Below are 16,021 nucleotides of genomic sequence, written 5' to 3' on the forward strand. Positions count from 1 at the left end.
ACTAACCAGGATTGAAAGGTAACACAATATGTGTTAACCCTTACAAGGGTGGACAACCCCAAGGTCTCAATCCTTCTCGATTAGATCATACTTATAAATCTATTTTCACAGGCCTTTTCCAGATGGCTTTTAGTACCAGCAAGCACAAGCAATGAGAACACATTTGCTGCTGATACCTGTATGTATTCTCCACACCTTACCTGCTCTAGGACCATGCGATAGATGGTTGTGGCATAGGTGCAGAGTGTCAGAGGACTGTGCTGCCAGAGCTTGGATTGAACAAGCTGTGCTTCAAGCACCTGCTCCACTAAATGCTAGTGTGATAAATCACACCTAAGCAGACTTCAAGGCCCTAAACATACTAATGGAAGAGCCCAACAGTGACCCTCCACCACCACCACCACAATCCTGGAAAGCAATACAAACCAGCCCCCTTGCAGCTTATGCTGCATGCTTGCAACTGCAATAGTAAAACCAACAAGCCTGTGTCAAACAGGAAAAGGCATGGTATCTAACTTTTTTTGGAGCCTAGACAAGGTAGGCATCCACAAGGTATTAGCCAGCCCTTGGCCAATGGTCATGATGCCAGCCAACACCAAGGCATTCCAAGACAGAAGGGAATACTACATTTGCTGATAGAGCCTAGGAACCAACTGGGTGAGAGACTACATCCACATCACAGGCATAATCTCTTGTGGATACACTGATTTTCAAATAGGTTTGTTCAGCCCTCCACTCTGCCTGTGTACATTTTGCAGGGTAGTCAAAGTGCTCAGTTTGCCATTGTTAATATTTGCTTGCACTACCTGGAGGGCTGCATGGGCTTTATCATGTAGGATGTCTTCTTGATCTGCAACTTTTTATCTATCTGGAAGAAGGTGTAGGTGGATCAGGAGAGGGTGATGACATCGACAGTGGCATCCCTGACCATCAGCCACTCCGGTGGCCTAGTGGTTAGAGCGTCTGCCTTGGATGCAGGAGGTCATGTGTTCAATCTCCGGCCGAGTCATGCCAAAGACTTATTTTAAAAAATGGTACTAACAGCTGCCTCGCTTGGAGCTCAGCTATAAGAGGTTAATGTTAGGACTGGTCAGTCTGGTGTCAGGATAATGTGACTGGGTGGGACATCATGCGTAATGTTTGCGGCATGATTCCCTAGTGCCAGACATCACTATAAACTGTCATGCTGCAGACATCATAGCGATATGACTGAAAAAATCACACTTATACTGACCATCATACTTAGTGTTACACAGAAATGTTGGCCTAAGACTCAAACATTTATCCTTCATCTCTGGCAGTACAATTTTGTCAATGTGCTTTGGGGGGAGAGTATTTGTATATTAAATTTCAGATTGTACAGCATTAAAAAAGCGTGATGCATTATCTTATGTAGCTCAGTGGGCAGAAAAATTCCACATGATATAGCGGACATCCACTATTACATAATTTTATATATGTGACATTCTGATGGTTGAAATAAAACTTAGAACATCCTTTTGAAGGTAGTGTTATGTGGACAAAAGCAATGACCACTATGTTACACCTCTGATGGACAATTGTTTGGACAGATTAATTTCCATTTTGGTTAACGTGGATTTTCCAAAATGTGCAGTGCATATACTGCACACACACACACACACACAGAGTATAACCCCCCACTATAAAGCACTGATCCTGATATAAAATCAATATTATCAGTTCGTTGATCCCATTTAACCCATCTCTGTCTAGTTTCTAACATTTTCATTGGACAGAGTGAGTCAGATCTGGAATCATACACTGTCACTGGATAAAATACCAGGTCACTGTGATACTGCATCATAAATAATATCATTTTGTCATAAAGTCACTCGATATTTCTTGCCTGTGCTTCAACATGTAAATGATAGAAAATAAGGTGAAAAGAGCTCAGGATGGTAATCTATGGGGTGAATTTGTTGAATGGTGTTGAAGTGATATGGCATGGAATTATACAAATACTGTAAGATGCTTGTCTGTGCTCAGTGCAGCTGTCTTGCTTCGTAAATTTCCTATTGATTCAGTATAATTTCATATCAGGTTACTGATAAACAAAGTAACTATTAATAATGGGCCATATGTTCCATTTGATTCTACTTCTTGACTTGATTACAGTCAGATGTGTCGTTTCACTTACCTAACTCCTTAGTACTAAATGAACTGTAAAATCCACTTCACATGCTTGACCAGACAAGTGGAAGTTTGGCTATGGATGTTTTTTTTGTCCTATGAATTGTTGTAGTGTTGAATTTGTTCTAAATGATGTCTAATAACTAATTGTTGATGTGGGGTTTTAATTTTAAAAACTTCTCATGCTATCTGGTTGGTCCTAAATAAAAATGGTTGTTGATGTTGCTGTTGAAGGGTTTAACGCCATTTTTCAGCACATGATAGGCTATACATGGCGGCCAGTATTAATAGTGGAGGAAGAACCTGGGAAAACCCCGGAAAGAACCACCAACACTCGAGAAGCTACTGGCAAGCTTTCTCACATACCCACATTGGCTAAATCCAAGACTCGAACCCATGCAACAGAGGTGAGATGGCAGTGATCTGTAACAGAGAGTGCTTTAGACCACTTGGCCACTCGGGACCTCTGATAAAAATGGTATCAATCATACAGCCAATATTGCCACCACCAGGACAGTCTTGAAAATTTTATTGCTACTACATGTACTTCTAAATGGATGGCCATATCAACATGGGGTTTTTCACAGAAAAACTTATAACTCTGTTGGTCATAAGACGTAAAAGAGGGCCAGTCTTACAGCTCTAAAATCTTGTTTCCACTCAAGAAAATTAGAGATGATTTTGCAAACAGCTGTTACAAAGGAGAAACAGTGTTATCTTTGATTTCTGGATATTCTTTTCAGCTTGTAGATTGTTAGTCTCTTTGAGTCACTCTTGTCCTGTTCTCTTCTGTTTTGCTTTCTGTGTACAAAGTACTCTATAATTTAGCTTGCATTTATAAAATACCCAATAACTTATTTTTCAACCCAGATAATTCTTTTCACTTTATGTTAATAGTAGTGGAGACAGTTGCATGTAGGAGATAATTATGATATTATTAATTCATGTACAGTGTGCATTCAAGTGCAGGCAGAGAACATAGACCCAGATCTGCCATATTGTAGTGCTGGCAGGTCAGTACACACTCTTTTTAGCATGTATTTATATGTGTATAATTTAAAGCAAACATATTACACCCTGATATGTGGGTAGATTACATATATGATTCCACAAAAGAATATTTCCTATTCTTCAGAATTGTATGGTCAATAAAACTGTGATTTACTGCTTAGAGACATGACTTTGGACATAGACATGACTTTAGACATGCTAAAATGCAGTTACTTATAGACATGACTTTAGACATGCTAAAATGCAGTTACTTATAGAGACATGACTTTGGACATAGACATGACTTTAGACATGCTAAAATGCAGTTACTTATAGAGACATGACTTTAGACATGCTAAAATGCAGTTACTTATAGAGACATGACTTTAGACATGCTAAAATGCAGTTACTTATAGAGACATGACTTTAGACATGCTAAAATGCAGTTACTTATAGAGACATGACTTTGGACATAGACATGACTTTAGACATGCTAAAATGCAGTTACTTAGGTGGCGCTCACCAGATAATATGTACTTTTGAGAGAGTGACGTATGTAAGGTGAAGTAGTTCGCATTTAAAACATGCACAGTGGAGAGAATGTTTGCATACCTCTATGCTACATTAATGTAATGTGGATGATATTTCTTTTGGATATTGTACTTTTGGAAATTTTACATGATTTAAGCACACTGCTAACTAAAATGACTGCTCCCTTGTGTTAAAAAATCAGTCTGAATTAGTCTAAAGTACACTATACATAGCAGCTATTAAAATAGGGAAAATGAATTTTGCCAGACTAGACAATACCAGCTTCTGAAAGTGCAATGAATGAATTACCAAATATATAAAATGTAAAAAAAGTTATCGGCTCTTTTTTATACAATTGACCTCTGAAGTTCAGGAAGTGAAAATGACCAAGTAGAGCTAGCACTTTTTTGAAAGGTGCACATTTGAAGTAAGGCCAAGCTGTATACTCTATAACCCATAGTACACCCATCAATCATACACCAAAATAAAGGGAATTAAAGGTTCTTTGCATTATACCTAAGATATACAAGGTCTTTTTTAAATAGCCAGTATAACCAGTGAGGAAAGCCGGGGACATTCTTTTTCTTTAAATTCCTAACCCTATGCAAAATGCGAAACTGTATAGCGCCACCTTATAGAGACATGACTTTAGACATGCTAAAATGCAGTTACTTATAGAGACATGACTTTGGACATAGACATGACTTTAGACATGCTAAAATGCAGTTACTTATAGACATGACTTTAGACATGCTAAAATGCAGTTACTTATAGAGACATGATTTTGGACATGCTAAAATGCAGTTACTTATAGAGACATGACTTTGGACATACTAAAATGCAGTTACTTATCACCCTTTGAACTGTCTGTTATTTATTTAATTTTTCAGAAATTGAAACCATTGGATATGGCCTCATTGGAGGGACATTGGACATGACGTGCAACATAACAAATCGAGATATACAGAAAAATGCTTCAGAAATAAAATTCTTTTTGAACAACACCGAGCTGAATAATACATTCATCTTGGGTGAAAAGTCGAAGAAGCTTGTTTTGGAACTGAAGGGGCCAGAGATGAATGGAGCTCACATCTACTGCCAAGTTTACAACCCCAACTTTACCCGTATTGATTCCAAAATAATAAGTGTTGAATGTAATTGAATTTTTATTACTGTGAACATTCTTACTAGGGATTTTCTCAGAATTTTAAGGGGCCAGAATTAGACCCACAAACCAGTATAACTGTGACTCATCTGAATTGGAATTATTTGAAAATTATGCAGAATTCAGGTTTGAGCAATTTATTCTTGGAAATAGTGTACCCTATCAGTCCAGTTAATAGCCTTAAGGCAAGCTGAGCTTAAGGTAGAGTCCTGTGTCCACATGTATCATCCATCAACTGTTGCTTTTACCATTTTCTCAGATCAAAGTACTCTTTCAGCCAAACTTGACATAGGGCATTCTTGTAAGAATTCCTTCTAAGTTTGTGCAAACGATGATAATCCAGCATCCAGTTTGGCTGCTATTACATAATATTAAATATATACCTAAAATCTTCAAACAAAATCTTCTTAAAATCTGCTGATCAGAATTTGACCCAATTTGATAGAAATCTTGGCATAAAGACCTTGGAATTTTTTTATACTAATAATGACAAACTGTTATCAAAAATGGCAACTTTTATAAAAATTAAAAAAGCCACTCCTGAAAGTATGTTGAAAAGAATTTGACCAAAGCTGTAGTAGTAGTAGTATTCATTATTATTGTCTGGAACATGTGACGAGTAAAATATCTTGAATGAAAATTGAATCTTACCCGTGAGTTGCTCTTATATTTACACAGCATACTCCCTGCAAGAAAACAAAAATAGTTTTATCAATTAACCTTTACTCAAATGGGTTTGCCCTATGAATTTCTACTTTCTGTCGATCCCATTAAGAAAAGGAGCAATTTTTATCTTCCAGTTTACATGTTTTACAGACAGGCCAATAATAATAATTTGATTATTCCCTAATTTACATGGGAAATAATCTCCAATAATAAACAGATAGTTTGCAGTTGGAATGATTACAGCATAAATTAAGACGTGATATTTTTTTAATCACCATTGCTGTATTAATGTGCAGCATGTTATTTGTCTGAAATTCAAACGATAGCACTCAAAACCTCAATTGCCAAGCTATTTCTGCAATCTTCCTAATTGCCACAGATAAACTTAGATCACATTATGTCTTTGACATTTGGAATATATGTAACTTGGTTTGTTTGATGGCTTATTTCAGTTCAGAGGCTAAAGTATTTTGACATTAAATTATGTTATAACTTAGGGAAATAAATATATATTAACTTTTATTATAACACATGAAATATTTCTTTATGCTACAGCATGCTTACCCCAATGCTTTCAAAGACTTCTTGTGAGATCACTGTATTGGTCTCTGAATTGTATATAACTGATGTGGACCTGCCACCAAATATGGCTGCCATTACTATAAATTAAACAAATAGATTTAAATAATGTCTCAAAAACTGTTGAACAGAATTAGAGAAGATCTAACAGATATTATGAGAAGATTTAACATATTATCCTTTCAAGTTGGTACAAAAAATGTCGATCCACCATCCAGTATGGCCATGCTACTAAACATGTAAAAACCTCTATAAAAAAATTCTCAAATCTGCTGAATAGAATATAATCAAATTTGGCAGTAAGCTTGAAAGTCTTTCAGTTTGTTCAAATGATGCTGATCCTCTGATACATTTACCAACAATAATAAAATCTTTAAGCGATTTCTTATCAAAACCCACTAAACAGTCTTTGGGCAATATGACGAAGTATTCTGGCATGAAGGCTTTTCAAGTTTGCACTAATGATGCCAATCTGCTTTTACTAAAAAAATGTCAGAAACCATTATTCAAATCAGATTTCTTTGCCAGCTACTTTGGGATTTGAGCTTGAGATCGATGTTAGCTATATGATTAATCTCATTTCATCTCTTGTTCTCACTAAGGTAGCACCATGTTCAACTTCCCAACCCCTCCATATAAAGCTCAGACTGGATGAAAAAAGTTACCCAGATATGGTAATGTGTATAAATTTTCATACCTTCCAATTTTTGTGGAAGCTTGAAATAGTGATCACTTTAGCATCACTGTGCATTACGAACATCTGGCCATACAATAGATTAGCATTACAGACGTCCGACCATACCCTTGAATAGCATTACAGACATCTGGTCATACCCTAGATTAGCATTACAGACGTCTGGCCATACCCTAGATTAGCATTACAGACATCTGGCCATACCCTAGATTAGCATTATAGACGTCTGGCCATACCCTACATTAACATTACAGACATCTGGCTATACCCTACATTAGCATCAGTTTCAAGTTGTATACTTAGCAAACAAAACATGTGGGCACTTGAGAAGGAAAGAACTCTATTGATTTTGGAGACAAACATCAAGGTCACTGTCATGGAAGGAACACAGATTGTGTCTTCAAAAGTAGTTCAACATGGCATACCTGGACCAAACTTTTTGGATTGCTTATACTTTGGATAAGGAGACGCCCATCGAGTTTTATGTCAATGGTCAAGGTCACTGATTGAAAGAAGAAGAATGTTTTTTGCACAATAATGTTAGTTTTAAACAACATGCTATAGACCAAACTCAGTGGATGACTTAAATTGTTGTTGTTGTTGTATGGTTTAACGCCATTTTTCAGCACAAGATAGGCTATACATGGCGGCCAGTATTAATGGTGGAGGAAGAACCCGGAAAAACCCCGGAAAGAACCACCTACCCATGAGAAGCTACTGACAAGCTTTCTCACATAACCAAATTAGCTGAATTCGAGACTCGAACCGACGCAGACAGAGGTGAGATGGCAGTGATCTGTAACGGTGAGCACTTTAGACCACTCGGCCACTCGGGGCCTCATATGACTTAAATACACAGAGGACTATTAAACACTGGTATGGTGTATAATTAATAGATTTGGCCATGACAAGAATGTCTAAGATGGTTTGAACACTCCACAATTAAAAAGAAATAAAAAAACAGAAGAAATTCTTTTCAACCAATAGAGCATTCATGGCAAATCCCTAACATATTTATGTTGCATAGAACTTTTAAAAATATCATTCTTGCATGAATTGAATTTATTTACAGATGCACCTCAGAACATTACAAAGATCAGTTGTATCAATCATGAATGGGATAAGTTCCTGAACTGTACATGGAGTCACCCAGTAAAATATTTGGACCTGAGCAATATCCAAGTAACACCAATATGGTAAGATATATCACTTCCTCAATAATAACAGGCACTGATAATTCACAAACCTGCTTATAATGCTGGGTCAGTTGTGGATCCCATTTTTAAAACCAGCAAATACCCCAAAAATGTATCCCTATTTGTTGAACTTGAATAAAATCGCGATCAAAATTGGTAATGAAGACTTTGATATAATATATCACTCGTTTCATCGTTGAAAATGGAAGATAGGACCAGGAAATTTTAATCAACATTATACAATATCAAATTTAAAAATAGGTCATACAATTTTTTACATTTTCTTTTCAAACAATGTTCCTAGTACACAGCAATTAACAATATTTTAGAAAATTTCGATCAATGAAAATGTCACGCAGAGTGGAGGCAGCACTTTAATAAATAAATACAAATTAAATAATTTTTTATCAATTGAAATTTGTGTTCTAGTTCTATCTTTTAGTTCCTTTTAAGTGTAATCATCATAAATGCATTGTGTCCTCTTATAAAGTCGACATAAAATGTGTCAGTCTACCGTAACAGCTATATCTGTGAGCATTTCTCAGAGAACATAATTACAGGTAAGTGCCGACTGTGTTTTGATAACTGACTTGCGGAAATATTTGTTGTATCTTAGACTGAATTAAAAGCTGGCCTACTTTGTATTATCACGTTAATTATGTCTTTTGAATCAAATAAAGGAGGTGGAATAAAAGAAAAGTTAAAAGGCATGAAAATCCTACAAACTTAAAATCTACCTGGTCATATGTCGGGTGAACTCACTTCATTTGGTCAGTTGAACACTGTTATAAATGTTATTGTGTATATAACATAAACTACTTAAATTAACTGATCTTTCATAACTGTGATCAAAGATAACAAGGCATCCAAGCGAAATGAATACTTCATAAAATAAAAGGCTTGATTTCACAGATGCGGACCATTGTGGGTAAGTGAGTTTCAGAGAATTCTTGAACTGGCGCTTAGAGATATCCTCAAGGATGATAAGAAGTTTCATTTTTCTTCCATTGAAATCATGACATCAATATTGTACTAACTGAACAATAAAAAAAGTTTCGGCTTAGACAATTGTCTCACAAAATAAATGTTGCATGTTTTTGAAAAAAAGTAATCTTGTTTAGTGGTTTATCAACAGTTAGTCTAGTTCCCTGCTCAGTGGGCTTCCGATTTAGCAGGATACTATTAGACACCACTATGGGAACCAGACTCATCAAGAAAACAAAAAGCAGTGATGTAATACACAGATTTTTTGCGTAAACATGATGGTTGTTGAAACTAGTTGGAACAATCTTTCACATGTTGGACATTTTGAAAATAAATGTTATTTAAACAGAATAACGAATAACTTCATTAGAAAAATCACGTTATTAAAAATTATCAGCAACATGATTGTAAATTGAGGATTCAGTCATTAAACAGCCCAGTTCGCTAACGCCACCTCAACCCCCCCAGTTTTCTCACTGTCAACGTAATTTTTTTCCCTTGAATTTTTGGAGGTCCCTTAGTAATTCACACCCTTGCTTATAGTGCGGTCTATTTTTGTGGACCCCCTTGTGCGTGAGTTATTGAGCGAGACGTGTAGGTGTTTGGTATGTGAATACTGCAGCTTTCATGTTTTTTTATATTCTTAAAATGACATGAATGCTTGTTGTACCTATCGAATATTTAACTTCATATAACACCACCATTTTGAATTTAGTACAGCAGCAGCTGCCTTTGACTGAAGCGAAATTGACATCTTCAGTTGACTTTTGCTACTTACCCATTGTGTATAGTGTTATGTGTATTTCATCATTTGCCTTATGTGTTGACTTTTATTCATGCTTATATGTTATGTACATCTCTTTTTTGTGATTGACCTTTGTCAGTAATTAAGTTAAGGGCCTACTGACTAAGTGTCATTTATTTTGTAAAGAACATAATACATAGCCAATATTTCTCTATGATTATAGATTAAATATTCAGATCATTATTAATGGAAGTAAACATGTTTACTTGTATCTGAGTTTAGGGCATTAGTTTTTCGCTTGGAAATTCCTGATCTTGTTGACAACATAGAAATGTATAGAAAGGAAGTTGACCTTCATCCTGGTTCTGTAATTATGTTGTAGCTTTTAAATTAATGTTGTTTACTTCAAAATTAATTATGCCTACCTTAACATCCAAAGTTGAATCAGTTTTACTGTTGTGTTCAGTTTTTAGTTTGGGAGGATTTGTGTCTGACTAAATCACTGTTTGGGGATTATTGTGCATTCCTTTAAGGACATTTTTGATTATATCATTGTGATACATCAAGACTGTTAGCACGTTAGCGAATTTGAGGCTATTGGAATATCAACACATTAAATATTGAAATTTTTTGGGAACACCATTGAAATTCATTAGGACCTCTATACCTTTGGACTTGTGATTGAACTCTTGGGACTATTTTGGTCTTAAATCACAATACTTTTAAGTTCTTTTTAAATTTTCATATAGTAATCTAAAGAAATAAATTATTTGCTGAATTTTACAAAACTTGTTGCTTTTCACTCTGTTTTGTTACATAGATTAAGACCATACATTATATCAATAGCTTGTTACAATTCTTACCAGTGATAATAAAATAATGATCCCATGATTCCCGACCATGTGATCCTTGGCATGGAGTCCAAAGATGAAATAATATAAAATTTTAATTATATATCTTTGTAAATGAAGGAGTATGGCATGTATTGTGCATGATCTTCTAGTTTATTACTATTTACTCTTTGACATAAGTTTCAGCTAAACAGGATCAGTTAGATATATAAAGCAAACTGACATGAAGAAGGGCTGACATCTCTGACTTGTTCTTTCCCTTTCCCTCATCTCAGGGCAGATGTTATTTTAATCACAAGGTTTTGGAATACAAATTTGGTGGATTATCTATGTCCATGCGATAATTATTTGTTTTTGATCTTCTCTATTACAAACAAGATACATAGATTGTGTTAGTGCATGTACACAGTTATGTCTGAAGCATGTGCATTTTATATGGACAATCATACATATTTTGCGTCCTTTTCAATGTTTTGTCATTTATTTTTTCGTACACTATCTCTTTCCCACAAAGATGCAATACATTTTTTAACATATTTATTTTTTAATGTATGAAAAATTACAGGAGATGCAGTAATTTAAAAGCCTTGTTGCTGCTTTACACTACTGAAGTTAAAAAGAAGAAATAGTCTTATCTTGAATTTGTGGAAAAGATTTTTGGCCAGTAGAGCTGCATCAGTCTCTTCATGTGGCAAAGATAGAACAAATGCTGTTAAACTGCATGAGCTCAACCCAGACATGGTCATATTTACTGCATGTTTACATTTGCCATGACAATACAAGTCAACCCAGACATAGTCAGATTTACTGCATGTTTTCATTTGCCATGAGAATAAAAGTCAACCCAAACATAGTCTTATCTCCTGTATGTTTACATTTGCCATGACAGTAAAAGTCAACCCAAACATAGTCATATTTCCTGTATGTTTACATTTGCCATGACAGTAAAAGTCAACCCAGACAAAGTCATATTTCCTGTATGTTTACATTTGCCATGACAGTAAAAGTCAACCCAAAAGTCAACCCAAACATAGTCATATCTCCTGTATGTTTACATTTGCCATGACAGTAAAAGTCAACCCAAACACAGTCATATTTCCTGTATGTTTACATTTGCCATGACAGTAAAAGTCAACCCAGGCATAGTCATATTTCCTGTATGTTTACATTTACCGTGACAGTAAAAGTCAAGCCAGATATAGTCAGATTTACTGCATGTTTACATCTGCCATGACAATACATGTCAGCCCAGACATAGTCAGATTTACTGTATGTTTACATTTGACATGACAGTTTAAGTCAAGCCAGACATAGTCAGATTTACTGCTTGTTTACATCTGCCATGACAGTAAACATCAACCCAGACATAGACTTATACTGTATGTTTACATTTGCCATGACAGTTTAAGTCAACCCAGACATGGTTAGATTTACTGCATGTTAACATTTACCGTGACAATACAAGTCAACCCAGACATAGATTTACTGCGTGTTTACATCTGCCATGACAAGTCAACCCAGATATAGATTTACTGCTTGTTTACATTTGCCGTAACAATAGAAGTCAAGCCAGACTAGTCAGATTTACTGTATGTTTACATCTGCCATAACAAGTCAACCCAGATATAGATTTACTGCATGTTTACATCTGCCATGACAAGTCAGCCCAGACATAGACTTACTGTAAGTTTACATTTGCCATGACAATTTAAGTCAACCTAGACATAAATTTACTGCATGTTTACATTTGCCATGACAATACAAGTCAGCCCAGACATAGTCAGATTTACTGCATGTTTACATTTGCCGTGACAATACAAGTCAGCCCAGACATAGACTTACTGTATGTTTACATTTGCCATGACAATAAACGTCAACCCAAACATAGACTTATACTGTATGTTTACATTTGCCATGACAATTTAAGTCAACCTGGACAGGGTTAGATTTACTGCATGTATACATTTACCGTGACAATACAAGTCAAGCCAGACGTAGTCATATTTACTGCATGTTTACATATGCCTTGAAAATAAAGATCAACCCAGACACAGACTTACTTTATGTTTACATTTGCCATGACAATTTAAGTCAACCCAGACATGGTTAGATTTACTGCATGTTTACATTTACCGTGACAATACATGTCAAGCCAGACTAGTCAGATTTACTGCATGTTTACATCTGCCATAACAAGTCAAACCAGACATAGACTTACTGTACGTTTACATTTGCCATGACATTTTAAGTCAACCCAGACATGGTTAGAGTTACTGCATGTTTACATTTACCATCACAATACAAGTCAACCCAGACGTGGTTAGATTTACTGCATATTTACATTTACCGTGACAATACAAGTCAAGCCAGACATTGTCAGATTTACTGCATGTTTACATTTACTGTGACAATACAAGTCAACCCAGACATGGTTAGATTTCCTGCATTTACAATTACTGTGACAATACAAGTCAAATCAGATGTAGTCAGATTTACTGCATGTTTACATCTGCCATGACAAGTCAACCCAGATATAGATTTAGTGCATGTTTACATTTACTGTGATAATACAAGTCAACCCAGGTGTGGTTAGATTTCCTGCGTTTACATTTACCGTGACAATACAAGTCAAGCCAGACGTAGTCAGATTTACTGCATGTTTACATTTACTGTGACAATGCGAGTCAACCAAGGCATGGTTAGATTCCTTCATTTACATTTACCGTGACAATACAAGTCAAGCCAGACATAGATTTACTGCATGTTTACATCTGCCATGACAACAAAAGTCTCCTTATGACTCTAACATTTTTCCTGCCTTCAAAGCACAGATTCTCATTTTCCTGTATCTGTGCTTGCTTGGTATGAAAAGCTTTAGAGTTAATAACTTGAATTGGTTTCCTGTTAAAAAGTTATGGATTATCAGTGGGAAAGGGAGCTGTAATTAAGAAAACATTTGGTAATTCAATTTGTTAATAAAGAAATCAGGTGAAAATTAAGGCTAATAATTACTGGCAATATGTTTTTAGCTAAACAAATTATGACAATTTATGCAGAAATTAAGATAATATATCTGGCAGTTGATGTAATAATGTCAGTGATTATACTTGTATTTTATTTATCATGATTGTTTTTTGGACTTTTAGGAAAAGTGAGTATGCTGAGCTTTATGCAAACTGTTCTGAGAGCAACTACAATTACAGCAACCTGACTCAAGGGAGCTATTTCAACAGCAGACGCATGTCAATATCTGTTGAGGTGAAGAACACCAGGTTAAATGTTTCAACCACAAGAACATTTGAATTTGATCCAAATAAAATTGGTATGTACTTACTGTAGCTGTAATATATGTGTTATAATATATTCCCAGCTGGGTTATAAAGTGGCAAGACTAATGAAATGTACATTGGATTTGACACCAAGTCATGTAAATCCTGATGACAGGTTATGTTGTCTTGTGCAAGGTCGTATTATGCAAAAGACAAAAAAATTATAACTCCAGGGTGAGGATTTCCTATTCATTGCTTGCCCACATTATGTATTTTTCTCACCCATGTTTGCTTTAAACAGAATAGAAAAGAAAGACAAATCCGTTCAAAGTTGCAACATTTTGCTGGCAATCTGTGTGGAAGAAAAGCATCATGACAAATTGGTGAAAAAAGAAGACAAAATTACATAATCTTTCTGTTCTTGTAAAGTTACACAGGCTTATTAATTAGCAGAATTTCTATTGTGGATTCAGTATTATTTAAATAGGTTTATAAAAAAACTTTGTTATGTATTTGTACCCATTAAATTAATATCGTATATGTATAATTGTCATAAAAGAATAAAATCAACACTTTTAATTTTATCTAAAATTATTAATTTATTTATTCTTAGGAGAAAAAATATTAAAGTTACAAAATAAATAATCAATTTATACAAAGTTACCTGAGTGATTGAAAGGAATGTTTTATATTCTTTATGCATCGTTTAAATATATCCTCATGTAAAACATTTTAAAAGGGTATTATTGATAAACCAATAAATTTAACTTTGATACATGTAAAACGATCATTTATCATAATTTCTTAACACTACAGGAACCTTGACAGGGGATATATTTGCATCCCCTTTTACCTATGTTTGCTAATTAGTGTGACTCGTATTATGTTGTAACAGTTTGCAGATGTTATAAAATCAGTAATTTTTAAGAGATCAGTTTTTTTTTAAAGTCAGCATGACATAAAATTAAATAAACAGCTGGACACAGATTGCTGTTATTTATAGACTCAAACCTATTAAAGACAAAATAAATATTTCTTTACAGTTTCAACTTGTCATACGTTCTATTACTTTTTAAAACCTTCCATAATAAAATTTTTATTCAAAATAATTAAATTTAAATTTTGAAATCATTGATGTCAAAATCCAATTTACAATTATAGATATGAGTAGGATTAGGGCCATTCCAGAATTTAATGTGTAGGGTGGTGTTTTGTCAACTTGATACAGAATTTAATGTGTAGGGTGGTGTTTTGTCAACTTGACACAGAATTTAATGTGTAGGTTGGTGTTTTGTCAACTTGACACAGATTACTAGTAAATGCTCAGTTTTGAAAATGTTAGGAAAATAAGCACTAATGAATCATGATGTAGGATTCCAATGTTCCAAATAGAAGTTTTAAAAAAATTCACAAGGTAAGATAAAGAAGAAAAAATAAAAAACACATGAACAAACATTTTCTTTATGCCATGTAATATTATGACTGAAATAATATATACAGTTTGATCATAAGTATACAGTTAGCATAAAATTGTATTCAACATTTTCACAAGCACAACACATATCATTATTTAAAATAACTTTTATGTATTTATTTATGAAATATGATTATACAAAATGTATCACTTTCAGGGTAGAGATTTTTCCATGTTGGTGTTTCGTTTGGGAAATTTCTTTTACAAAATCCCTGTTGAATCTGTTCATAATAACTACTCAAGCACAATGGTGAACTTTTTGCTGATAAATGTTCTGTGATTTTCAGCAGCATCTTTCATATTCCTCTGCAGTATAATAAGAAAGTAATCAAGCATGGTCTCATGTTTGTGAGCAAATTTGGTGGATAGTAATGTGTAACTTGATGCCTGTCTTTGGTAGGTTAAAGTGACCAGTTTGATTGATAAGTCGGAACTATCTCTTTACTGGTCTGTGTATTGTTGATGAGACTTTTGTTTATGAGTAAATATCAACAATGTTTAGATTGACATTTACATCATTATATGGTTCATAGGTAACACGTTGTGGTCAGTTATACCGTATTTACCGTATGTTTTCAGACTGCAACAAATAATTACTTTTTTGTCATCCGAATACATATCAAATTCTTTAATTAGGTGTCTGAAAACATATATTTGAAGATAGATTTATCCCCCCCCCCATGTCTGTAACGAAGTTACCGTTAGCTCACAGGACAATGTGCTGCA

The 16,021-nt window shown here is 34.7% G+C and overlaps 1 protein-coding gene across 13 annotated transcripts in view; it reads left to right on the plus strand.

Moving 5' to 3' along the window:
- The window catches only part of LOC149807275 (uncharacterized), a 181,209-nt gene that overhangs the window by 76,065 nt on the left and 89,123 nt on the right, over positions 1-16,021 (plus strand). For all 13 annotated transcript variants that reach the window (XR_016422200.1, XM_089964394.1, XM_089964370.1 and 10 more), the window contains 3 exons: positions 4,563-4,826; positions 7,849-7,972; positions 13,699-13,874. Coding sequence is in view for 12 of the 13 variants with exons in the window: in XM_089964394.1 (XP_089820520.1) it covers positions 4,563-4,826; positions 7,849-7,972; positions 13,699-13,874 (564 nt within the window). In the remaining variant the exon portion in view is untranslated. The remainder of the gene's footprint in view (positions 1-4,562; positions 4,827-7,848; positions 7,973-13,698; positions 13,875-16,021) is intronic.

Source organism: Sinohyriopsis cumingii, chromosome 1 (genome assembly GCF_028554795.1).
Source record: "Sinohyriopsis cumingii isolate HCF-2022 chromosome 1, ASM2855479v2, whole genome shotgun sequence".
Lineage (NCBI taxonomy): Eukaryota > Metazoa > Mollusca > Bivalvia > Unionida > Unionidae > Sinohyriopsis > Sinohyriopsis cumingii.